Here is a 26,941-nt window from a genome sequence, read left to right on the forward strand (position 1 = left end):
AAACTTTGCTGCAAACTTTCTGCTCTGCTGGCAACATTTATTTATTTGGTAGTACTGTATAGTAGTAAAATAAATAATGCAATACATTTTTTCACCATTCAAAAATTATTTTTGAATACTATCAATCCTTAGTTTACACAAATTATTTTTAACGCCAAAGTTCAGTGTGTAACTACCCAAGCATAGTTACTGGATGAGAGCGACCTTGTGGCGAGGAGGTTGACTCGCCGGTGTCTCGGTTGCTGCAGGCAACTGATGCATGACTAGTCTTCATACTAGTGTTCTTTTACCCCCTTTTTCACCTGTGCTACGTTCTAAAATCCACATTTAAATCTCGTGACTGTCTGCACATCTTTTTATTTCAATCTATATTCAATTACATTCCTGCATTATTGTTCCCCTCGAGCATCCAGCTCCCTGTAAACCGGACATACAGTACCTTGTCCTAAGTTAAGATGACGGTTGTAAACTCTGCCTCTATATAAGGCTCCATGTAGAGGCACTGCTCTCCCTTCCTCTTCCAAATTTCCATGTGGCATTTGTGCTATATGTACTGTCATCAGACTGGCTTCATGATTTCTCTTGATAATTATCTTACACTTCATTTGTAGTTTAAATAACATCTTCAAGTTTTAAATGAATTGTACTTAAAATTTTGTTAACTTAAGAGTAACTAGACTATTCCTTTTTTGTTACTTCTCAGGTAGAATTGCACAAGTTTTACCAGAGGGAAGATGGTACAGCTTTGGCTATGGTTCGGCTGTGAATGTCTTCAATATGATGGTCTGCCTCATTGGTGCTGGACTGTTTGCAAAATTAACAGTTGTAATCCTCGCTGTTGTCATCTTCTGCCTTCTGTCAGTCATTCTCAGTTTCCCCATAAATAATTTTGAAATTGAAGTGAGTTGATTCATTACTCAGTTTTGTTTTGTGCATTTTTAATAATTGAACACAATTATGGGGAATTTGACTTCATTATTTGCTATGTGCTTGCAAAATTGAGCTATTCTCTTGAAACCTGTCTTTCTAACCATCTGGAACGTTTGTGGTATGCAGCTGAACGCGTATAAAGTTGAATCAAAATAATAATTATTTTACACCTAGTATTAGGTAAAGGTGATCAAAAACTAAGATGTATAATGGATAATATTCTCTAATTTAAGTATAGAAAATTTGATTAGGGAGTATTGTAAATTATATTTAATTATAATTTCATGTAGAATTATGATTGGATTTAGGTAGGATAGTTCCAAGTTACAGTATTAAAGCAATACAAAATGTAGCATTTGGTTTTGTGTAGTTAAAGTAGGGAAGAGCTGGTATGGTTCTCTAAAAACATTTAGTTTTGGACACGTTAAATTTGTCCATACTTTAATCCCTCTTTGTCTGGGCTGCATTCCCTATATGAGCACAATGTGGCAGCAGAGGTCACTTATATCAAATAACAAAATGTTAATGGTTTTCTGCATACTGTATCGAGATCCATTCATCGGAAAATGGAATGCTATTAAATTGCTGTACGTCAAATCATAGCTCTTTACTCACTATTAATACTGTAGTGTACAATGCTTCCATCTAGACGTAGCAAGAATTGGGGGTTAGCAGTTAGTTATGGGGTGAATGCTGAATAGTTACAAAAACAGATGCAGGGCCATTTAACTTTTCATTTGAGGAAGAAAATAGAATATCCATTGCTTTGCTGTTCCCTGGGATCTTTGTTAGGAATGTGTCTGGTTAGTTGTCAGAGCTCTCTTGTGATTTGAAACATTTATCCATTTTAGACTTCCGGACAGTCTCTGCTCATGGTTAAACTCCATGTGGGTGATCCAAATACTATTGTACTGTTTTTAAAAACCTAATTTCCAAGATAATGCTTACTATCAGCCTACAACAGTGTATGGGTGCCCCTTTTACCAGATATGTATTTAAAATTTTGTGCAGCACTACAAAATATCCCTGGATTTGATGTGCAGTTCGAGATGCAGATTTGATTTGGGGTTCAATTTACTCAAGGTCAAACTACTGGGCCTCCCCAGGATGGAACCCCACAAGAAGCTGACTAACTTCTGGGCACATTTTTACTGCTAGGTGAATGGGGGCATTTACATTCGTAAAAGAGTGAGGATATTTAATGGTTGTATTTTTAAATAAATTTCATGTTGGAGTGTTTGGCTTGGGGGAAAAAGGATACCTTCTTGGCTCGGCTGTAATGAAAAATGAGGGGCACGTGGCTTTGTACTAGTCCTGAGGTTTAAAAATATTGAGCGAACATTCTTAGATTTTGTAATTTAAACTAGTATGTACTGTAAAAAAAATTCTTAAGTGATCAGTTACATTTCTCATTCTTAAAGGTACAAATACCAGCTGCCAATCCTCTTGTGAACAGCTCGTATGAGTTAAATGGTACCTACACAGGATTTTCCTCGGTTACATTTGGAGACAACCTTTGGCTTCCAAAGAAACCATATCGTGATTACACCACATGCAGCGAGGACAACTATGAAACCTGCAGTGTGGTCACCTTTGCCCTGACCTTTGGAGTGTTGTTCAGTGGTGTAACGGGGATTATGGCTGGAGCTAATATGTCTGGTAAATAGTTGAACCATATGCTAACTGTATAGGTTATAAGAATTTTTTTTTATTTGTAAGGGTTCTTGGTAATAAATCTTGTAATTATTTTTTAAATTGAAGGTCAACCTGTCATAAATGTAGATACCCTTCCTAAATTAAGAAATGTGAATTCGGTTAGTTATTTTTGTGGCACATTTCGGTGACAAATAGTTGGGTTGTTGGTAAATAGCTTGACAAAAGCAAAAAATAAGGCAATTCATTCAGGAGGGGGCTTACCATCGCTTCTTGCTTTTCAAGCTTCCTAGCATATTAGTTACATTTATAGATTGATATTTCTGTGAATAACACTGTTCAGCAATGTAGAATTATATGCTGTTGGTATAATTGGCTGCACTTGTGAGAGGGGAATGTAACTACTTCCTTGCAGGGTACTGTATGGAAATTGTGGAAATGGGCATCTTTAGGAGGCACTTGGCCTTTTGTTGAGAGCAGATGGGGTCCCAAGCCAAATTTCTCCTTTTACCATGACCATTTGTATACCTTATAGCAGCAAGAGATTTTTTATTTAGCTGGTCTTACACATGCAGAGTAGTAGTAGTAGTAAAGCTTTGTATATGGTACTTGATGGCTTGAACAAATAGCTGCAGTGTTTCCAACTTGGTAGCTACACATTGATGTAATGTCCACCATTAACGAGAATAATGCAAAACTTGTACATGGAGAAAATGTTGGCAAAGTTATTTTTTAATGATATAAAAAAGTAATTGAAATATATTGGTCTTGTACTGCAGATTGTCTTGCATAAATTAGTCTGTTAGCAGAATTATTCTGGTGGAAAAAATCTAATTTGTAAACTATTCTACCTGCATGCAGTATATTTATAAAAAAAACTGATTTGTATTAGGTTTTTGTTTTTATTTATTTGCCATAAATTTTTTTTTCCACAGGCGAGCTAAAAAAGCCAGGACGAAGTATCCCGTTGGGTACACTCATGGCAACTTTCTTCACCTACTTGACGTATCTCTTGGTCTTTGTTTTGACTGCTGCTACATGCGAGAGATTTTTACTCTGTAACAACTACATATATATGATGGGCATTAACATATGGAAACCTTTCGTTACCATTGGTAAGTTAAAATGCTCAAATTTGTAAGCAATTGACAAATGGAATGCAACAAAATGACTTAAGTTGGGTGGATAATCAGTTTGCTAGCTTTGTGTATTATTGGTGTTTGTGGGATTGATGATATACTGCATCCATGCAGTATACTTAAACTGTATTAAGCAGAGGAATTGAACTAGTAATTTAAAGAAACTAACAATATATGAACATGTTATTATGCCATTTCAACCTTTTGTAGGATGAGGCAGCACCAGTCCAGGAAAATGGTAATGAAACATGAAATGGTTTATTAACAATCTGACACTGCAGGGATTGTCATCAACCCGAACCATTGGTTCTTGTCGCCAGCTTCCATTTCAGGCTTCTTGGGATTCGGTTCCATGGCACCTTGCATGCCCATTGCTCAACATGTTCATGGATGTCTCGGCACTGGGTTGGAGATTGTTACTAATGCTTTCCAAGCCATCCAGGATCACTGGTAAAGGCCACTCCTTTTGGTGATCAGCATGGTGCACGTATTTGCAGGAATGTTGCAGGTCCTTTGCCATTTTAAACTTCTCTAGGCTCCATACTCCTAAGCCATTCAGACTGCGCCGATTGTCAGATAGGGATGCTTGATGCTTTCTTCTTGAAGTAAGGATTGTGTGCCTTCAGTCCTGGTGTTTGAAGCCGCCGCCTTTTCTGATGAAGTATTAGATGATTAATTATATTTATTTTTGTTTTTCTTTTTCTCTGCTTGGCTTGTGTAGCAAAGGGTGAATCATCTGTTGCATGGTTGGGGCCAGTTTGTCGCTACCTGCACACACCCATTCTGCTTCAGTGGATGTGCTCTTTGTTGACTCGGTCTCCTTGGTTCCCTGTTGAAAAACTTGTTTATCCTGCTTTTTTCAATATTATAGTCCAACCAGCTTACAGTCTACCCTATGGCCCATAATGTTTGCAAATTTGTCTGTGTTTTCAAACATGTTGTGGGCTGAAGTTTTAGCTCAGGTTTTGGTCCAACAGGGTCCTGGTGGCTCATTACCTAGTCAGTGTGCCTGCTCCTTGTTGGGCTTGTCGTCCTGATTGCTGGGTTTCCTGTCCTAACATCTCGTCTTCATGAGTGTTGTTTTTGCTTCTCCTCCTCCCCTAATAACACTCGGGTTTACCATCTACCTTTTAGTTAGCTTCAGAGAGCCACTGTTTGTTCTTGTAAAACCATGTTTAATGTAATGAAATGCCTCTATCAAATAGGGCCTCAATGGCTCCAGTTCCCTCCTCCCCATCCCCCTCTCTACCCCTTCCAGGTCCTTGTTTGTGGTCATTCAGCTTTGCACTGAAGTTATGTGGAGGCTAGGATCTCCCAATGGTGCTGTCACCTATTGGTAGCAAACTGTAACTAGGGAGGGGAGTTCAACCTAGCTTCAAAGTGAATTGTTTCCAAAGTTGTTTTTACCATTTCAGTGATTTACTTTCTCTAAACCTTTTAGTTCTCTGTATTGCGTTATTTTTCATGTGTTCCGGAGAAGGTGATGGTGACAATCCTCTGCTCCCTGTGCCTCTATGCAGGGGTCCAGGGTCTGGTCCACAGGATTCCTGAAGTTGTCACTATAGTGAGGATCTACTTTGGCAAGAGGGCTTCAGGAAGCCACTGCTACATAGCCTTCCCGGCTTAGTGCCTTCTTTAGATAATTACTTCGGGGAGCAACCGACATCTTGGCGAAAAGGCTTGAATTATATTCAAAGCTGGTTATTTTTGCCAAAGCCCCCAACACATCAGTTTTCACTAAGAAGGTTTATTTGTAACAAGTTACACCGTTCATTACAGTTGTGACCATGAATTTTTGGCTTGCGATTAGATTGGCAAGATTTATACGTCAAAATTTTATAACATAAAATATAGAATATAGACTTGCTTCAACTAAATAGCGTCGGTTTATAATGGTATTGTAATATGCATAACCTATATTTACGAGGAACATTTTTTCTTCTCATTTCCCCTACCCTAGTATTATTTTTGTCACTGAAAATAAATGGTAAATATAATTCTTGACACAACTCTAGGTATGATATTAAGAGTTGATAGCATCGAGTCTTGTCCTCAATACATCTTGTTTTTCAGGGATTGTGACAGCCACACTAAGTGCCAGTTTGAGCAACATCATCGGATCTTCAAGAGTTTTAGCAGCACTAGCCAAGGACAATATTTATGGTTGGTAATATAAATTCATGTTGTATGTTAATGAAAGCTTTTACAAAACCTTGTGATTTTTATATCCATCATACTATGGTTTGTGATTAAAATTTTGATTAAACTATTGGGTCAAACCATTTATTCCATCCCCACTGCTACCACCACCATCACTGAACTCCAGTGTTGAAATGTCACACTAGAAATACCATTTTTAATATGTAATCTGACCACCTAGTTGAAATTATTAATAATTGGCTATGTTGTAGAGTATAATGGTATGAAGTGGTTGTCCATACACTATTGAATAATTAATTTCTTCATTGCTTTATATGCATTGGTAACCTGTTGATGGCATTGTATTTTTAAATAGACAAATTTTTTTTTCAGGAAAAATGACACGTTACATTGGATTAATGTCGTGGGGAAATAACCCAGTGGGTGCTGTTGTTACATCGGCCATTCTCGTGGAAGGTGTCCTGCTCATTGGTGGACTAAACACAATTGCAAAATTTACTTCTATTTTTTTCCTTCTCTCGTACTTGGCAACCAACTTGGCTTGTCTTGGGTTGGAGTGGGCTAGTGCTCCTAATTTTAGGTTAGTATATCTTAAATATTTATACTGTATTGGATTCATAGTTTATAGCAAAGTTTATATGCATGTCCATCTGTAAACATTTATACTGCGTAATTCATAATGTGTAGTACTGGACAGTAACATTTTTATATACAGTACAGTAAAAAAAATTAAATTTTGATAGTTAAAAATATTTGTTATAATACTAATATATAACATAATAATTTAAAATGTATAGGATTTGTAAACTATATGATGAAATAAACTACTCTACTTGTATTGTAGGCCAACTTTCCGGTACTTCTCTTGGTGGACAACATTGCTTGGAATGATTGGAAATGGGGCAATGATGTTTGTAATTAGTCCATCAGTAGCTGGAATCTGCATCATTGTGTTGCTGGTGTTGGTAATCATTCTTCATCTGCAGTCCCCCTCAGAGCACCACCAGTGGGGATCAATATCCCAGGCTTTAATATTCCATCAGGTAAGACATATTGTGCACCGATTGTTGCCCTACTGTTACTGTCAGACATGCCGTCGTCTTCCGTGTAGTGGATAGCACTTGTTCCTGCATGTTAAAAGAGCAAGTATGGCTCTTCTTGTTAGTCTTGAGCAAGGAGGAACACTTAAACACCGATTCTTAGTTGTGCACCAGTGTTATCCGAGCACTAATTTGGTACCCAGTTAAGCAACAAGTGGATTAAGGGGAAATAATGTTGAGAAATAGACAAGCTGTAGAGGGTAGGGGAGGATAGTTCTTAGTCTGCAAAGAAGTTTCATCTTTGATAACTTTTTGATGTTCCTTTGATGTTCCCCTTTTTCCTAAACTTCATTCGTGGAAACCCAATTGTCATTAACATTACACTTTGTAAGGAGCAAAATTTGCATTGTTAAAAATTATTCTAAATGCAGGTAAAATGATTCTTGGACAGAATTTGATCTGTGTTGGGTATTTTCAGGTACGAAAATACTTGCTTCTGTTGGACTCTCGAAAGGACCATGTCAAGTTTTGGCGCCCTCAGATGCTGCTCATGGTGAACAACCCAAGATCAGCATGTCCGTTGATTGACTTCACAAATGATCTAAAGAAATCTGGACTGTATGTTCTGGGTCATGTTAAGGTTAGTAAAGAAATGGTTTTATTGGCCCATATTTTTTTTTTTCTTGCTTTCTTTTTCATTCTTGATAAGAGGAAAGTGCCTAAATCCAGGCTCTAAATATATACTCTATAGCTACACTTGGTGTGTAACTTTGATTAGTTAATGAATTTTAATTAAACATTTTGAATTGGCTCCACTGAAAACTGAATGTCTGATGAAGGTAAATGGCTCGTAAATTTTATGAAAAGGTAATTGGCAATAATTTATTCTGCTTTAGATCTCTGTAATTCTTTGCATTAGAAGGGATGATTGTTATTGCCCTTTGATGAATTTTATGCCTATTCTTGAGCTTCTCCACTTGCATACACACCACAATCTGTCATGTTAATGGTGAAGCTGTCATATGTTAAACCCATTGTCTGCCATCACGTGGCGTCTTGAGCTTCCTTCCAAACTCCAATTGTGTGTAGTCAGTTGGATTGCATTTAACATCTTTAAGAGGCAAAGATTTTCTTGCTCAGAAATGGTTTTATCACTAGACTGCATTGTCTATAAACATGGACTTAAGCCCTGGCCTTGGCAACTTGTTCTCGCTGACCGAGGCACATGGCTTTTGTACCCCCATTGGTCAAACTTTCCAGGACATCTCTGGTTATTTCAATCCACTAAGTATATCCGAAAAGATATTGCAAAATCTTAAATGAACTAGAAAATTTCAAATTGCCTAACACTTGGCTTACCAGCTCTGATACATTTTGCATCTGAACATTAAAACGTTATGGCATACAAAATCAAAATGAGCAACTTGCATAACCTCATTACCTGCAGTATTTAACAGGTGGCAGACCTGGTGACTTTGCTTGGATCTGTTAATGTACTGCGTTGGATCAGATAGTGGTTGGCAAAACTGACTGGTGCAATTCGGAGGGGATGCAATTTGTTTTTTTCTCTGCCATCAATTCTACAAAACCTCTGCTAATCACTAAAAGTTTCGGCTGTTTTGTTGCCACTCGGACCCTTATCTCGACAAATAGCATGTGAAGACGCCGTAATTTTTTTATTTATTTTCCTTCTGAAGTATTGTTGAAAATACTTAAATTTGTCTTTATTCACTAGATACTTCACACTCTTTCCATTATTTTTCCCGGGAGGGCCCCCTCTACTTCGGACCGGACCTAACTAGTTCAGTAATTTTGACTTGTTTGAAGCGAAGCTGTCACTCCTTGGTGTCTTGGCTCTGGTTTTTGTGCTTCAAAGTGCTGGCCTCCACTACCCAACCCCCATTATATGCTGCAAATGTGACGGCTTTTAATCATGCCCTCTGTCTGGCCTGGGTTTGAATCCCAAAAAGGGCTTCTCGAATGCAGGCTCTACCCAATGTTATAAGAGGCTGGACATTGTGTGTATACCTGGTACTTTTACAGTGTTGTAATGCCTGATACTTTTACCTTGTTCTAATGCTGTCATGCTTGCTTTTGATGCTGTTAATTGTGGTAGCTTCCACGACTTCTGTTCCAAGCATATTACAACTTTATCACCCATGCTGAATAAGTGCGCACATTTCCTTAAATTTTAGTTTGCATTTCCAGTTTCTAGATTGTTCATTTTGTTCAGACTTCTGGCATCTGGACAAGACTATAAACATAAATTCCTATCTCTTGTACATTGCGATTATGCGTTGCATTTGCTAGTTTCTTCTGGTGTGGTTAGTCATTTCTCCTTATCTGCCCTTGTAACTATTACCTTGGGTTCTTTCACTGCAAGTTCTGGATTTTCAAAATTTTCGTAAGATTCACAAGGCTGGCTTAACATAACTGTAATGTTCTGAACTTTCTCTTGTCTAAATTTTCCAGTTTTAATTTGAAAAAGTGTACTGAAAATGTACTTAAAATAGAAAGATCCTACCTTTTGCAATTACTAAACTACTGTAACAAAATCATGGAAACAATGAGAGAGAAGGCCAATACTGTGCACAGATATTGTGAAAACTTGGGTAAATATGACCCTGGAGTGATGTGGTCCAAAGTAAAAATCAGCAAAGTAGCTAAATGGCTATTAAATTTTGACATGGCTTGCTATAACTTTAAACAAAACAAAATGTCTTGTAGTAAAATGTTGTCCATCAAGGTACTTGCCTCGGACTAGACAATCAAAAATACAAACCAGTTTTGTTATCCTTTGCAGATGCCAGAATTAGCATGAGAATTGCTTAAGTAAAAGACCCTGATAAAATATAAGTGTTTTCTACTGGGCATTGGATAATGACTTTTTTTTTTTCCTCTTCCAATCTGAAAATTGCAACTTCTTGAATATGGAAAACAAATTGGAATTCAAACTGAATAACTGATGATACTCTAATCTCTCTTCATAGAAATGAAAACATATAAAGGATCTGCAAATAATGATGCTGGATGCTTTAATGTTTAATGAACATAAAGCAAATTTGGTAATGCAGGCCAGTCACAATAACGTGGCTGAAGAATGTTGACCAGACCCCACACTAGAAGGTGAAGGGACAATGTTTCGGTCCGTCTTGGACCATTCTCAAGTCGATTGAGAATGGTCCAGGACGGACAGAAACGTCGTCGTCCCTTTACCTTCTAGTATGTGGTCTGGTCAACAAATTTGGTAATGGCTAAGAAAATAAGATGGCTTAAGAGAGCCTTAGAAGTGATGGCCCCCCCCTCGGTTACTGTCTTGTCCATTGTTATTATACAAATATATTTGTGGCTTCTCTTCCACTCTTATCTTTAGTGCCCTCATTATTCTAGTAGGGTCCCTTTTGGCTTGGCTGTGTACCTTCACTATCACATCTGATGTTCATTTTTTTTTATTTATTCCCAGCTCTCCACTCTACAGTACTATATCATGTTTATTTTGCACCAGGTACTAACTAGGCCCCTTGAACATGCTACTCGTTTACCTCATATCGACAAGGTTTGGTAAGTGTAGTGTTGCTTCCATGATAGTTTCTCATACTATTTGCTGCCGCTGCTGCCTAGTATTTTATTCTGCATTTTGTATCGTGCCCAAAACCTGTCGACTCTCCTAGTGACACTATGCCGATTGCCACTATGTCGATTTACCACTTGGGGTCACAAATATAGCTTCACCATAATACTATTTGTGAGGTTTTTCATTTTTATCCATTGAAAATTATTTTGGTGGCGAACATCTGTCTGGCATGCACACAGTATAATTTGCATAAAATATGGTGCCTGTTTGTCATTGGCTGTTTTTTTTCCCTGCCCTGCACTTCTTTTTACTCACTTTATTTTTCATTTCCCTCCTGCCTTCCCACCCCCCCCAACTTGCCAGCCAATTTTGGCATCATGGTGATAATGAAGTAATCCTACCCCATACTTATCCTAGTTTACCCTTTCTTCCTCGGCTTACTTCCCCACCCATATCCATTGATTGCATCCTATGTATCATGATGCGCTATTATATATAACAAAAATTCAGCTTTTTCAAACTTTTTTTTTTTTTTTTTTTTTCATACAAGCTTTTAAAGCTGATATTACTTAACAAAAAAAAAAATAATAATAATCTTGCCTCCTTTGGTAGATTGGTCCTGTTTAGCCAGATGGGTGGGCACTGTGGTGCCTCAAATAGCATGTGCTACTGGCCTGGTGCTTTGGATTTGTTAAGAGGCAAAGTGGGGTTTAAGTTACCAGGCTGGAGAGATGGTTCTTGAAGGTGTATAAATGTCAGATGTAACCTCCTGAGCAGTATGTGATTGACTTTCCTCGCTTTTCTGCATTGGGTCTGTTCATCTTGGAGGAAATAAGATTATGTAAAGGTCAATTTCTGTGAAAGCGAGTTTGTGCTATTTTCCTGTGCTCTCTTCAGTGGGAGATCAATGTTCATCTTGTGTAGAGATTCCCTATTCTGGTAAGGCCTAGTGTCCCTGGGATGTAGGGATAACTTCGAGTGCCATTGTGCTTGGAAGAGTGATTCCTGGACTGTGAAGGTAGTATTTGGTCTTGTCTAGAAATATTAATAGTTTTTTTGGATTTTGTCGTCGTGTGCAGCAGTCTACTAGAGTATCTTGCATCTGTGCAATATCCTTAGAGGTGGAAAAAAAAGCTACAATTGGTCTACAGCTGCTGGCTTTAGCCTAATTGGTAAATTTAATAATTAATATGGTAATATTTACCATATTACCAATAATACTGTAATGGTAAATATGATTTCATTACTGCAGCAGGGTTTAAAGTAAAGTTCAGGGAAAAACAAAACCATAGGCTTATTTACTAAATGTTGCTTGTTACTAATGCTTCAAATTTGCTGTTTCTTCTAATGCAGGAACTATAAATTAAATTTGACTACTAGATTTAATGTACAGAACCTAATTATTTTTTATTTTTTAATAAACCACTTAAAAGATAACAATGTGCATGTGATGACTTGTTAATACTGTGTTTACCGTTTTCAGGTTGCTGATTGTAACGAGATGAAGAAAGATCCAGCTGCCGAGGATTACCCTAAATGGATGGCACTTGTGGATCATTTGAAGGTGCAGTTTATATCATATTTACAGTTGGAATACATTGAAAGATGCTAATTAAAGGGGAAACTGGAAATGTGTGTGATTAGATGTAAATACAGAATTTTTATGCTACATAATTGACTATGTAGTTCCATAATTAGGACAAATGTAAGGTGGTGGTGGGAGAGGGGGGGGGAGATATCTTTTGACAAGCTGCTGCCTTCCTGCTCTTGTCGAAGCAAGGTCTCTTGGAGATAATGGCCTTCAGGTAAATTCAGATAAACTTGGGTAAATGGACTTTATCCATTAATCAATGTATACTTTCTATGTGATTTGCTCTGGCACAGTACAGTATATCTGTATTTCAAGTGATTGTAATTATGAATTGTGTCTTGCACTGTCATGTGATTGTCATAGAATTGAAAGTGCAATTTGAAATTCAACACTTTAACATTCTGTTTGCATTTAAATCAGGTCATCCATCTTGAAATTCCCCAAAAGTTGTTTATATTTTTTAGAGCACAGTGTAGGTATAGTTTAGCAAGGTTTACGTGCTCCCTTCCCTTCCCTTACCTTCACCACAGCCTCTTAACGCTACAAACCTTAACCACACCCCTTCAGATATTAGTCCATCGCTGATGGGGGAAGCCTCGAGTTTTTACATTAGCTTGTGCTTGCTGTGTATGTAGTCATTACACCCTTTGTACTGGATTAACTGACCTGTTCATACCCATATGCCAGGTAAAGGAATATATAATTTTTTACTGCTCGAGGGCAATCAAAGTAAGTTATTTAAATTATGTAACTTTTATTGTTTGTTTTCAGGTCAAGGCATTTGTCGAAGTTACTGTCGGCCACACTGTACGTGAAGGTTTGCGCCATTTAGTTCGTGTTTCTGGACTAGGAGCCATGAAGCCCAATACAATACTCTTTGGCTTCAGAGACAATGCCCCTTCCCAAGATTTCTTCACTAGGTAAGGAAATTTGATTTATAATTGATCAGCCAGTTGGTTAGAATCCATCAAGTGCAAGTTAAAAGTTTTGTCCTAAATTATCTTGCTATTTTTTTTTATGTATGTAGTGGCACAGTGCAGTCACCCAGATGAGTGATTACAAAGGATAATTTTTAGAATTACTAGACTGTTGTTAATGGTTATGGTATGATTTAAATTTGTATAATGATATGCTTTTTATTCCTTGGTTAAGCAGTGTGCTTATTCTGTCACTTGGATGAAGTGAGAATCTTGCTAATGATAAATGAACTTCATTAGGCATGATGGTGCAAATTCAACTAATATCTCAATCTGCAGCATGACTATAAAATACTTCGTGTTAGGTTGAATATACTATACAACTGCCTACTCTATGAAGAAAAAAATGTATAAAAGATTCAGCATGGCAAACGTGACCAGAGATATATGGGATTATTGTTATAGGTCTACCTACCTGCAGAGTTTTCTGTCTGGCTAGACAGCCAAAGAACTTCCTGATGGTGCCACCTTGATAAAATTCAACACGAAGATGGTGCTTGTTCTGTTCCTGGTGCTGAATGAGGATGCTAGTTAACTAACCAATATACAGTACAGTGAAACCTTGATTCGGTGAACTATGAGACCAACCCCAATTTGATGTAACCAGAGATGGCTCCAAGAAGCTCATGTTTGTGAAAGAAAACCGGATAATCTCAATGAAAACGAATTGTGGAATTTGGTTTCAAATGTGGGGGGGGGGAGGATTGTATGTGTTCCAGCAAGAGGGCTTCATTATTTTAAATATTTAAACCTAGAATTAACTTGAACAAAAATTATTTGTTCGTAATGTTCAGTGTAAAAGTGGCAGTCGTAAAATCCACTGCAGAACTTGTCTGCTGTATGTGGAAGAGGGAGGCTGCCTCGACTTTGTGTGAAATTTGTTTGTATCTGGAGCATGGGTTTAAATTATTAATTTTTATTGTAGATTTTAAGTATGACATCAATGACCCATGTCTGGCAAATCATTCTTTGACTCGAATGGGAAATACCCCTTTGGAGGGGCGCCTAGGGAACACTTCATTGGAGATGCGCGTACATTTTCATATACCCAAGATCAAAACGGTAATGTCGGAAATATCGACAAGCAAATGGCAAATTAATTTGTGAAAGGGGAAAATGTGTAGTCTTGAAATGTGAATGTAATGATTTCTTTATACACAATGTAACTTCTTATTGCAGCTATATATCGTGATTCTACATTTTTTCAGTTTTTCCTTGTGCATCTGTTACCTTTCCACATGAGGGTTTATCCTGACTATTGAACAAATTCTTAATTTAATGTGCATTCTTGACTTTTAACTGACAAAGCACATTAACTATCTTTAGATAATTTGCCAGATTAAGCAATTTATCTGAAAATTTTGTTGACTTGTGAAATAGCAGAAATGTGTGGATGAAATGGTAATGTGGTGTTGCTAGTTTACTGTGAAGCTACGAAAGTGTGAATGTTGGTTTTCCTCTTCAAATGTAGAAAGTATTTCCTTCTTTCCTTGATAATATTGCCTCTCGTACCCCACAAAAATGCAGAAAGTAGCAGAGGTGTTTTTAGTGCTGCTGATGGTATAAATCTGGTTTAAAACAGTCAAAATAACCATACAGCCTTCTATCGACAATTGGTGTGTTCATCGTAGGACGGTCTCGTAATCTGGTAGTTTACCATTTCGGTGAAAAATGCGCTAGATAATAAATCTAGGTTATAGAAGATTAGTGTGTAAATCCTGACACCTGTTTCATTTAGGACAGATCAGCATCCTGCTATATTTCTTGTATTTACTCTTGGATAACATTTGAAATGGCTTAAATATGTACAGTAATGGTCGTTTAGTTTTAAAAATATATGTATATCATATTTATGCATAGATGATGTGGAGTAATATGTATTTAAATACTTGTCCAGGTTGATCCTGCTGTCGCCAGAGTCAGATGTGTGAGTTTATTAAACATTTTTAATATTAGTAAATCTGCATTCATAGAAACCAACTTTTCCCTGTGTGGCTGCTGTAACAGCATGTGGAATTATGTAGTGTGAATTCCTGTGAAACCTTTGCCAGAAAGTCCAAGCTATTAACCCATTTCTATACCTTGAAATCGTCTAAGGTAACATAGGGAAATGCATGTCATTTCTCAACACTACCTACAAGTAAATTAGTTTTTTTAATGTTGTTTGAGAGCTGGGAAGGTTGGGGGAGGGGGGGGGGGGCTAGATTTGGAAGATAGAGGGGGCGGGGCTACAGGGCCAAAAGGGGTTGGATTACAAACTCTGAATAGTGTGTGTAAATTGTGTTTATACACACTATTAGCAGTTTATACACACTGCTTTGTTTATACACAAATTGTGTTTATACACACTTTAGCAGTTTAGATTAATGATATGCTTGGAAAATACATATGGGGAAACGAATGATGTTAAAATAATCATGGAATCTCGTGACTAGCTTTGTAAGAGCCAATATGCATTTTTCAGTTTCCCATGCTGATGTTTGGGGGGGGGGGGGGGAAAGGGTCTTAGAGTTTCTAGTAGTGCAGTCTGTTGAATCAGTTTGTGTAGTAGATTTTATGTAGTGTGGTGGGGGAAAATTTATAGAGGAAAGGTGGGTGGGGGGGATACTTTTAACCTTTCATAATTAGACAGGTTAAAAGTACAAGTTAAAAAAATTTACTTGGTAGGATAAAATGGAATTTAGTTTTCCATAGGAATGTAAAATCTAAAATAATTGAATATCTGAACAGCATTTGAAAAGTACACGTGTATAAAGGTATATAATTCTAATATAAAGTTGCATGCATCCGAATTAATATCGGAGCATTTTTACCTTGGCTTTTTGTGCTTCCAAGTTTAGCTCCAGTGCCACAAAGCCTTTGCCAGCATGCTGGGCATCGGAGACCCAATACCAGAATCAGGCCAACTCTGCTGGGAGGATCAGAGATCGGTCAACCACAGAACTGGTGAAAACCCACTAGTAAGAATCGGTGGGTTTTCTCCAGTTTATGGTAGATATCCAATTCCCTTAGCTAGAGATACAGTACTCATCTTTGCTTCCGATAGGTTACAGGTGGATCTCGGAGTGGTGTGTTAGGGCAAAGCTTGGTGACACCAGAACTAAGCTTTAGGATCTACTACGAACTCTTAATTACTTTATTTTTCTCTAATGGCATAAACTCTAAACTAGTACTGTACATATAAAACAAAACATTTATTTGAAAGGATACCAAGATATTCCCTTGCAAATTTGTGTGAATTCTTTGTGACTTTAGATTTAATCCTTGTAACCTCCAGTGACTAATTTTAAATTTTACTCTACAGTATAGTTGTTTTGTCTGTATTTTGATAATTTGTCAAATAATTGTTTAATGTGTAGCATGTAATTCTTTCCTATATTTGATGTCCTTGGTAGGGGTGCTTTAGTTTCCCTCTGAATATATTTTTTTATATTTATCCTTCCCCCCCCCCCCCCTTTATCCTGATATACATTTCTATACATATGGCTAATGTTTTGTGTACAGTGGTACCTCGGAATGCGAGTGTCCCTGTATGCGAGTTTTTCGGAAGACGAGCAGGATTTACTCCAAAAATATGTCTCGGAAGGCGAGGGTTACCTCGGGACGCGAGTTTGTTGATACGTGTACAGGCCGACTGGTGCGTGGTGGCATGGCGATCGCGCCTCAGTTTACCAGTGTCTCGTGTCCAGTGACTATCCCACCTGAATTCTTCACAAGGATTTACAGTTTTTTATCGGTTTTTTGGCCATTTGAGCATAAAAGCATTATATATTTGAGCATTATATATCTTGCCATGGGTCTCAAGAAAGCCATTGGTAAGGTTCAACCTAAGAAAATAGCTGTGAGTGGAGGCAGTAGAGGATGTCCCTTCTTGATTAAGAAAATGTGTGAAGTATGGGAAGAACTGCAAAGTTTTGTTGAAAAAACTCGCCCAGATAAAGCTGTAGCAGGCCGTTGCATTGACCTTTTAAATGATAATGTGATGTCTTACTACAGACAAGTGTTAAAATGTAGGGAAAAACAAGTGTCATTAGACAAATTCTTAGTAAAACAAGTCCTAGTGGTATGCAGGCAAAATGTGCCAGTGTGTGCATACCAGTGAAGTCCTCACTGCCTGATGTAATAATGGAAGGGGACTCCCCTTCCAAACAGTAACTCTCTTCCTCCCACCTCCTCACCATCTTCCATACGCCTACAGCATTCAACAGCAAGGTAAGTAATAACTTGAACATAGTTTTGTAGGTTTATTTAGATGAATTAGGTATAAAAATTTAGTTTGATGTGGGGTTTTTGGGGTAGTCAGGAACGGATTAATTCATTTCCCTTTATTTCTTATGGGGAAATTAGCTGCGGAATGCGAGTTTTCGGAATACGAGGCGTCTCCAGGAACCAATTAAACTCTTAAACTGAGGTATGCCTGTAGTATTGAATTATGAAGATTCAGGGTTTATGCAAGTTAGCACATTTATACCAAGTTTCAAAATGTGCGTTACTGAAGTTTGGAAAAGTTGAATAATAATTAATATAGAATTAATGTAGGTTTTCTGCAATAATCCTCGTGTCAGTTTTCTTGGCAGTGTCTCGGGCTTTCACACATAATATTCCTGTATCAAATGTTTGTAAAGTTGCACATGTGTATCATTGTACATGCCAGGCAGTCTAAACTTTATTTAGTTTACGGCTGTATGCTGGAGGACACCTTGAATATCGTTGCCAAAATAGATTTTTCGTTAGAATTAAGAGTGGAATGTACTGTAGTATATTTTTTAAGGCCTTAGGAACTACCTAATTTGTCCATACAGTATACCTTTGATTTGAGTTTAAGGAAAGCATTCCCTATACAAGTAGAGAGCACAAATAACCAATCTGGGTTTGTTATAAGAACAGTCTGTTTGTCTACAGTCTCCGTGGTGTAGTGGTAAGACACTCGCCTGGCGTTCCGCGAGCGCTATGTCATGGGTTCGTATCCTGGCCGGGGAGGATTTACTGGGCGCAATTCCTTAACTGTAGCCTCTGTTTAACGCAACAGTAAAATGTGTACTTGGATGAAAAAACGATTCTTTGCGGCGGGGATCGTATTCCAGGGACCTGCCCGAAACGCTACGCGTACTAGTGGCTGTAGAAGAATGTGGCTGGAATGTTATTAGAATGTTACTAGAAGAAGTTACTAGAATGTAACAACTCTTGTATATATCTCAAAAAAAAAAAAAATATTAAGGCAGTCATTGTTTATCTTGCATTTTGAACACTAGGCAGTTTCAGAAAATGTTTTGTCTTGCAGGCATTTATTCCATATTCATTAGACTTGCTTTTAATAGGTGTATTTCTTGCTTTTATTCATACATTATTAACATTGTAATAGATCTAGATATGTCCTGTTATAAAGTTGTTAAACTGATTATAGGTCTGGCTTTATTGGTGATTATTGGTTCAGAGCAGGTGGTCAATGTAGGACTTATAACGACCATCGGTTTCTGAAGGACCTGTAATCATAAAATGACATACAAATGTATTGGTAAATCAAATAGACTATGCTTTGGACTGTCCCATCATCCACACAGGTTAGAAGTTTGGAGTTGATTGCAAGTCTCCAGGGCTGTAACGCTGCAAGGTCTTTGAAACATTTCTTAACATTCCCTAATTAGACACCGATAAAAATATTTTTGCAATACTGTCGACAGAACTGAAAATCTTGTGGAGAGATGTAGTGTGTAAAAATCTAAACTGCAAGAGTTGGAGGAAGATTTGTAGACAATATGGACATCTTGAACACTTGTATAAAAAGTAACTTGTGTGAATTTGTGAATTAATGGGTAGATGGAGGAAAGGAGGGCCTGAAAGGAACTCTTAAGAGTTCTTGCCTAGTTGTCTGAGAAGCAAGATCTAGCTCTGCTTTCTAATTGTGCTGCATTCCTACGCATGTGATATGGCAAGAGAAGGTTGAGGGGGAAAGGGGTTACAAGGAGGGAGTGAATGTAATTGTTTGTACAGATGGCCATAGGGAATGGAAACTCCTCCATCCACCAATGTTGGATGTAATTTCCTGTGGGATTTCTTCCCATTAAGATCAACAACTGCCTTATAACGGGTAGTAAAATATTAAGGAATTTTGAAGGAGAAATCTAAAGGCTAATATATTTGTGGGAGATTTTGGTCAGCAACAAAGAATTGTTGCATAATTTAAGCAGTATTATAATTGGGTTTAATAGTTTTGTATTGGTTAATTTTTTATGAATATGGATTTAAATTGTTTATACTTAAAAGCTATTCCTAACCACTTCTTAAAACAGCTTAAAATAATAAAATTAGCAGAAGCTTATTGAAATTCGTTGCTTTGTATATATACATTTGGATGTGTGTGTAGTTATACATGTATATTTTTTTTTTACAAATGTTCATATAGATGCATGTCAGCATGTCAATATTTGAATGTGTATGTAAATAAGACTTACAAACCAACACATGGTAAACTGAAGTACTGCTTGGTGGTTTTAATTATATTATTTACTGAAGATTCATATCCCATTTTGAGATGCCATAATGCACATTTTAGTTTAACATTTTTATGGCTAACCAGAGGTTAATTTTCCTACCCTTTACATATTCTTTGTTGTGACACTTGCTTTTCTTCATTTGATGCAATAGATACGAGATTCCAGCAACCTTTTCCTACGGCTCTATAGAGGCAGGGTCTGGAGAGTCGCCATTCCAGGGGTAAAAACATCATTTATTCCTAGCTTGTTGTATGGTTTCATTTGTTTGTAACCTGATTACATTTAGTGTTCTTGAATTTTTTCCTTTTAAATATTCTTTGTTGACCCATGACTTGACAATAAGAACTTGTTTGACTAATTTGTTTAAATAGTTGTAGAAACAAATTGTCGTAATGTTTGTGCATTTTTTTTTTTTGTATACTGATGCTTGTAAATGTCTTCTAATACACTATAACTGAAATAATTTGTATGGTCCTTATACTCGCCTAACTATAAACCATTGCCCAATGCTTGAGGTAGCAAGTGCTATGGCCTGCAAGGGTATTTGACCAAAAAAAATTGTTTTGCACGACTGGGTCATTTATGTTTTGTGCATACTGCTGTGATTAACCTGAATAATTTCACCCATGATCTAGTAGTGTAAACAGCCTGCTATATTAGGAACATTTTATTTTAGTGCCCTAACCAGAATTCTCACCCAAGCAAGAGTATTAGTTATATATGAGATGGGAAGAATTATCTTTAGCAAATTTGTAAGCCGAGAGATTTCATAAATCCTACTATATGCACTTTATTTTGAATAGTGTGGGAACAATTGTGGACTGGGCATTAATGACAAAGCTTTAGTTAATATAAAGATTTTTTTCTTTGAATTGTAGAGCCTTCAGATATATTATTTTACTGATTTTACTATAAATTGCTAATAATCGGACGTTTGAATTTTCATGTCGATTTCTTTTAAATTATGTTGCTGTAAACATTATTCTGGTGTTATTTATCTATTTATATTCTAGTGTTGCTATTTATAATTTAATTTATTAAATTACTGTTTTTGTCTTGGAATGGAATTGTTAATATGTCTGAAAAGTGTGCCGATCAACAGTAACGGGTGAATGCTTGGAGGTCATAATGATTAACGAACTGAGATTAACATCTATTGCAAAGAGTGATAATCGCCATCATTAGTTTTGTGTTGCATAAAAATATTTTTTACAAGAGTATTTATATACAAGGATGAGAGGGATGGAGGGTTATCAAAACTGATGACCATTTTGAATGTCTTGTTAATCATTTATTGAAGATTTTTCCACAGATGTTAGACCATGTGTTTAAAAGTTATTAACAAAATCAAAGCATTTGCTGAAATTTTACTTCCAAAAAAATGGGCCGATACTGGATCAATGCACCTGGAAGAGAACGGTTCGTAAGAAGCTAGGTATTTAGATGCAGAATGTGCAATGCCTAGACAATGTCTCTTGGAAGAAATATATAAAAGGCTGTATGTTGATATGCATGTTTAATTATGGCTAATGAATTCCTGAATGGCTTTGTTCAGACTGTGATTATCTAGATGGGTTCTTGTGTGGAGTTAAAATATCCAGGTAGAGAGAGGCTGATTTTTGATAACGTGGAGAACTTGGTTTGAATATTAATCTTTCTACACTAGAGTTTATAATACTTGGTGTGTAATAAATAATGCTATAGTATTGTAAAGTGATGGTTTGCCTCTACTTGGTTTGTGCATAAAGTGATGTGAATCATTGTATACCATTATGTAGAGTTGAAACATAATTATAAAAACAATTTAAAACTTAGTTTGAGTGTGTTAATAATGGAAAGTGGTTGATTTAAAGTAGCAAATAAAATTGTCCAAAAATAACATTAAATATTTAGGAAGTGACCTTTTGTGCTTGGAAGGTCTACACAACTTTGAACTAATTAGGCATTTCATATAACCTTACATGTAACACAATTCAAAAAACAAGGTTACTTCTGTTAAACATGAACACTCTACGAATAATTGCAGGGAGTCTTCTCCATTTAATGTCGGCAACTACCAGTCGACATCACCAACCTCTGCATCTCCATCCCTGCTGGCACATGCCCCTGCCTCAGATTCTACTATTACTGCAGAAGAGTATGTTGGAATGATTGCTGATGTCCTCAATTTAGGCAAGAATGTTTGCCTGTGTCGGCATTTCCATCAAATGGACAAGGCTGCTATTCTAAGGTATGTGTTGCTGTAACATAAGAGGCACATTTGTGGCAATTTCCTTAATTTATTTCCCATCCTGATGTTTATATCATTGGCAAATTTTCTATTTCCTTCAATTTATTTACTATACATATACAGTCCCAATGCTACTTGGCTAAACAGTGTTTACCTTGCAGAAAGGACAACCGACAAAAGTTTTACATTGATGTTTGGCCAGTTGACTTTTTAAATCCGGATGAATCTAACATATTTGGCACCACCTCACTCTTCTTGATGCAGCTGGCAACAATCTTAAATATGGTAAGACTTCAAAGATTTATATTTCCTGTGTACACAGTACACATCTATATGCACTTTGTAAATCCTAGAGGCTTCTTTCCCCCTCCAGATAGCATTACACAGCAAGAAGGCACTGAGAGTTGAGTGGTAATAGTTGGCCGTGTTTAGAGAGCAATACTGTAGTAAGACTGCCACTGTATTATAAAGCCCTGGGTGGTTCCTACTGTTGTAAGCACCCATTTTCTTTCATTTCTGTTCTTATTACATAAATGCCTTTATTTGTATTCGTCTTGCATAAACGTGGCGCACCAAAGTGTAAAAACTTGCCAATTCCGAACTATTCTTCATATATTCGTAATATTTCGCATTGCCATATATAAACCCGCCTTGACTGTTGCCTGACAAGTGCAGGCCCCAGATCATAGCCCATTTTTGTCTTTTTAGTGGGAAGAAATTTTGGGAGATGCTTCTAACATTGTTCCCTTCCCCCACCTTCCCCATTTTACCACACACTTTATAATAGTAGTGCACTATAACTTGCTAATTTAATTATTTTTCTGCTTGGTTCCAGATTAACTGCTGTTGTGGGCTGTAAATGTTAGGTTTACCTAAACATTCCCATTTTGAGTATATGTAAGATAGCATTTCATTCTACATGAGACAACTTGTACTAATCAGAATTCCACTTCAGATACCTTGCTTTCATTGCTTAATGTCACTATTATATCTTGTAGACATTATCGGTCATTATCATATTGTACTTGGAAACTCCAGATAATGAAAGGTTGCATTTCAGGTATCATCATGGCGGAAAAGGACTATGTTAAGAGTGTTTCTGTGTGTGTCATCTAGAGATGCCGATCCAGAAGCCCAAAAGAAGCAAGTTGAGCACATGTTACACGAGCTTCGCATTAATGCAACCATTGTTCCTGTTCCTTGGGACCATATCACCACTCATATTGCTCACGTATGTAATCAAATAGTAATCCTTTTATGTATGTTGTAATACTTTGTATCTCTCCACTTGGTGTGGTTTAATTTCCTCCACCTCATAATTTCACTTCTAAGTACAGTACTTGGAGATATTTGGAGATGTCCAGTTTTGTCACAGGCATTGGTTTCTCAGTGGAAGTATTTGGCAACTGCTTTGTTAATAAACGTGTAGCTTAAGAGAAAGTCGGGAGCCAGGAGAATGGTTCAAACCGGCTCGCTTGGGCACAAACGGCCTGGACACTACACCACGAAATGGTAAAAGCACTGCAACCTGGGATTTCCACCGAATCCTCTAGGGATCCTGAGGCTTCAACTGAAACCCAATAAGGATTTCACGCATTGTCCCCATAGAATCCCAAGCTGCATTGCTTTAACCATGTTATGATGTAGTGGTCTTAGGTGTTTTGTTAGGAGTACAAAGTGAGCGAGTTTGGATCCTCATGGCTCCAGATTTTTCTCATTGTCACGTTAATGGGATTTAGATATGCAATGCGTAGCTGCTCTAGTGTGCTGTCTTGTATTCCCTCGGAATTCATCAATCCTTTAAAGCTATATGAAATATGTGCATATTGATAGAAGGGATTAAATTTTAATTAAGTAAATACAAAAATTATGACTAAATAAAATTGCTAAACAAAATCTTATTTGCCGTTAGTCTCGGCTAAAAAATCATTGTATAAAAGTTTAAAATGTAACAAATGGGATAGGGGATTTGTAGAAACATTAGTAATAAGACTCCTGATTTTCAACTTTACGGTGTCCTTGTTAGGCTCCATTTAGATAATGCATTTGTTTTGGCCACCACTGTAGAATTGATAAGTTCGCTGGACTTGTACAGAGAAGGATGACAGAAGTTAATCCTAGCAGAAGAATATTAGGTATCTTATTGCTAACACTTGTAGAAATAAATAAATCTCGATATCCTATTTGATTTATAATGTACTTTTATGCATTAATTGTTTTGGCTTTAGATGCCAAGAAATCATAATTCCCATATCATTTAAGCATTCAGGTTTTGCACTTTTAACATTGTTCGACCAATACCTGGTAACTATTATTCGTCTGAATTTGTGAGGGCTACCATCTCGCTAGTGGCACTGGAGATAGGAAGCCACCAAATTGTCAAGGGTCCCTCCCATTTGTCCTGTTTTATTCGGCTTGATTTTGAAATGGTGCAATGTTTTTGGCATTTACAGCTATGCAGTTCTGTGGTTATAACCCTATTGGTGAAAAAGCATCCGTTTTGTCCTACATTGTGGCTTGTTCAGCTTGAAAACTGCTCTTTGTACGAGTTAAATTTAGCCTTTTTATGAAGTGGTCTGGATCAATATCCTCCAAATAGTTTAGCATTTTTATTTGCAAGACCAGTCCCTCATATCAGGTTTGCAGTGTTTGCACCTGTGACCCTTGACCATTCCTGGTATGATTCGAATTAGTTTTGGGATAATTTGTCGATTGATGATAAAGATTAAACCACTCTGAAGGTGGCACAGGAATCAAGAGAAGTGACATGAAGTAGGAGTGACATTTGCATATTTCAATGTGCAGCTCTCTCTGCCACTTATGCACAAATCTTCACACAATATAGAGTAAAGTATCCATGTAATATACAATGTTTCCATGACTGGGAATGTAGTCCTATCCCCCCCCCTCCACATATTGGGGGGAAAAAAGCATATACGGGGGTATATATGCAAACTAGTCTTACAGATGATTTTAATTTTGGAAAAGTGCATGTTTGAAAAACTTCAAAATATGTAAATAAAATGCTATTCAGTATTATATTAATGGATGATATTTATTGACAGGATACAAGTGATTCTCAGTCTGAAGCAGAGGCAGATGCAGACTCCCTGTCACACCTTAATGATGCTTATATCAATGGTGTCAATGGACTTATCTCGGGACAGAGTGTAGACACTGCCGTGACGTTCCTCTACCTGCCTCGCCCTCCAGAGATGCCAGCTCATTATCCTCGTTACCTTGAGTTACTGACAAGTATTACTAATGGCCTCAGACCTACAGTTATGGTGCATGGAATATCTGCTGTCACTACTACTAACCTATAGCTCCATCCAAGTAAAATAAACAGTATTAAACTGATAGAATTGGTGGCATAAAAAAAGCACAATAAGCACATTTTGTGTATGTGATAAGTATAAAGCATATATATATATATAACCTGGGCACAGATGACTGTGACCCTTTTTAGTAGCTGATTTATATAACAAATAATTTATCTAATTTATTTCTGTACACTATAGGTTTTAACCAGTGTTTGGTAACAAAATGTCATGTAGTCCTGGAATGAGATGTCTACTCTAATTTTATTGAACCTCCCTAATCATTTCTTTAAAACTAGTTTAGTTGAATATGTTGTCTTAGCAAAAAGTTTTATTTTTACTAGGAAATAATTATAGGTGAACATATTTAAATTGGGGGTATAGATTTTTGTATTTTTCTGCACAATCTAAATGGCAATTAATCACTAGTATGCATAGATGTTCTAACAATTTTTGTTGGTAATTTTATTTAAAATCAATTTTCCCAATGAAAACCCAGTGTTATTACAGGAATTAAACATAATTGACAAGGTAGAAAATGTAGTTTTTGCAGAGTTCTGGCAAGTTACTGATTGGCCATGTCTTGATTATTAAAATTGAGTGAAAGTCTTGTTTTAAGGTTGTATTCACTCTTCATTTTAATGCAGACTTTAAATCAGTGTTGGTTACAAACCTTGCAAGACAAACTCCAAAGGTACTGCTAGTGAACTTGCGTGTTCAGTTTTCCTCGAAGACTGTATGGTCTGCCTCTTGGCGAGTACTACTCTTGCTAGTGCAGGTATTTTATATGGTTGTGTAGTTTTCATAGTATTTAATTATCTTGTGAATTATATGTCTTGCCATTTTTAATAAATTGTAAATTGTATATTAAATTATAGATTACCTACTAGCACTAAGAATTTTGATACTTTCTAAAACATGGTAATGGATAAAATACCAAAATCATGCGACAAAATACAACAAATTCATTTCATTATAGTAACAATTTTGACAATTTCCTCACTCTTTAAAATATGGTATTTGATTTTTATATTTTTTCTGTGCAGTATTTAGGTGGTTAAACTTTTCCCCCTTGGTTTATGGTTGTACAATGCATACTTCATGTTTTGTATGCATATTTAATATACATATATATAGTATAGTTTACAATGTATAGTTCACCTGTACATTGTACTGTATAAAACATTTATCATGCCTCCCATGCACAAATTTAGATGACAAAATCCTCCCCCCCTTTTACTGTTTCTACTCTTTACAACAATGGTACTTTTATTTGTGTGTAGGGATGATTTACGAAGATTCCCATTATACTAAATTACTAACTTTTATTATGGCTATTAAAAAGGGGGGGAAAAAAGAATCTTTCAATTTCTTTTGAAAGAATAACTTTAAACAGTAAAATTTTGTATTTGGATTCAACTTGGTAATATCAGTAGTGAACCTGCAGCAAACTGTACAGAAAAATAAGCATAGTGGCATGTATTTTGTTAGAACAATACAAGTTTTGGTATAATTTCATCCCTATTTCTTTTCAGTAATATAGTGGCACCACCTAAATTTGTACTACCCTGTAATGTATCTAGACAATGGATGAAATTTGTCGCAGGATTTCCTCCATATTTAGAAAGTGTACAAGCATATACATACCTGTATGCATGTGTTTGTATGCATCACCCCCCCCCCCCCCCCACCAACATTAGAAGTTTGGTTCCCTGTGAATGCCTAAGAGTATAATTAAAACTATTCTATGTACCATGAATAGTCTGGCCCCAGGCTGGTTTCTCAGTAGAACTACTCTCAAAATCCTCTCTCCAGGTATTCTGGAAAAAAGAG

The 26,941-nt window shown here is 36.7% G+C and overlaps 1 protein-coding gene across 3 annotated transcripts in view; it reads left to right on the forward strand.

The window, feature by feature from the left end:
- LOC123766515 (solute carrier family 12 member 9) overlaps positions 1-25,973 on the forward strand; it is a 32,373-nt gene extending 6,400 nt beyond the window's left edge. The window contains exons 5-19 of one of the 3 annotated variants that reach the window (XM_045755730.2): positions 704-900; positions 2,352-2,589; positions 3,519-3,698; positions 5,796-5,885; positions 6,255-6,462; positions 6,727-6,925; positions 7,401-7,562; positions 11,980-12,060; positions 12,859-13,007; positions 14,962-14,991; positions 19,710-19,778; positions 21,585-21,788; positions 21,950-22,073; positions 22,849-23,019; positions 24,854-25,973. In XM_045755730.2, coding sequence (XP_045611686.1) covers positions 704-900; positions 2,352-2,589; positions 3,519-3,698; positions 5,796-5,885; positions 6,255-6,462; positions 6,727-6,925; positions 7,401-7,562; positions 11,980-12,060; positions 12,859-13,007; positions 14,962-14,991; positions 19,710-19,778; positions 21,585-21,788; positions 21,950-22,073; positions 22,849-23,019; positions 24,854-25,114 — 2,363 coding nt within the window. In that variant the 3' untranslated portion in view covers positions 25,115-25,973. The remainder of the gene's footprint in view (positions 1-703; positions 901-2,351; positions 2,590-3,518; positions 3,699-5,795; positions 5,886-6,254; positions 6,463-6,726; positions 6,926-7,400; positions 7,563-11,979; positions 12,061-12,858; positions 13,008-14,961; positions 14,992-19,709; positions 19,779-21,584; positions 21,789-21,949; positions 22,074-22,848; positions 23,020-24,853) is intronic. The other 2 variants (XM_045755731.2, XM_045755732.2) reach the window with 2 other exon arrangements.
- Positions 25,974-26,941: the final 968 nt, after the last annotated feature.

The sequence above is a fragment of the Procambarus clarkii genome, chromosome 62, assembly GCF_040958095.1.
Source record: "Procambarus clarkii isolate CNS0578487 chromosome 62, FALCON_Pclarkii_2.0, whole genome shotgun sequence".
Lineage (NCBI taxonomy): Eukaryota > Metazoa > Arthropoda > Malacostraca > Decapoda > Cambaridae > Procambarus > Procambarus clarkii.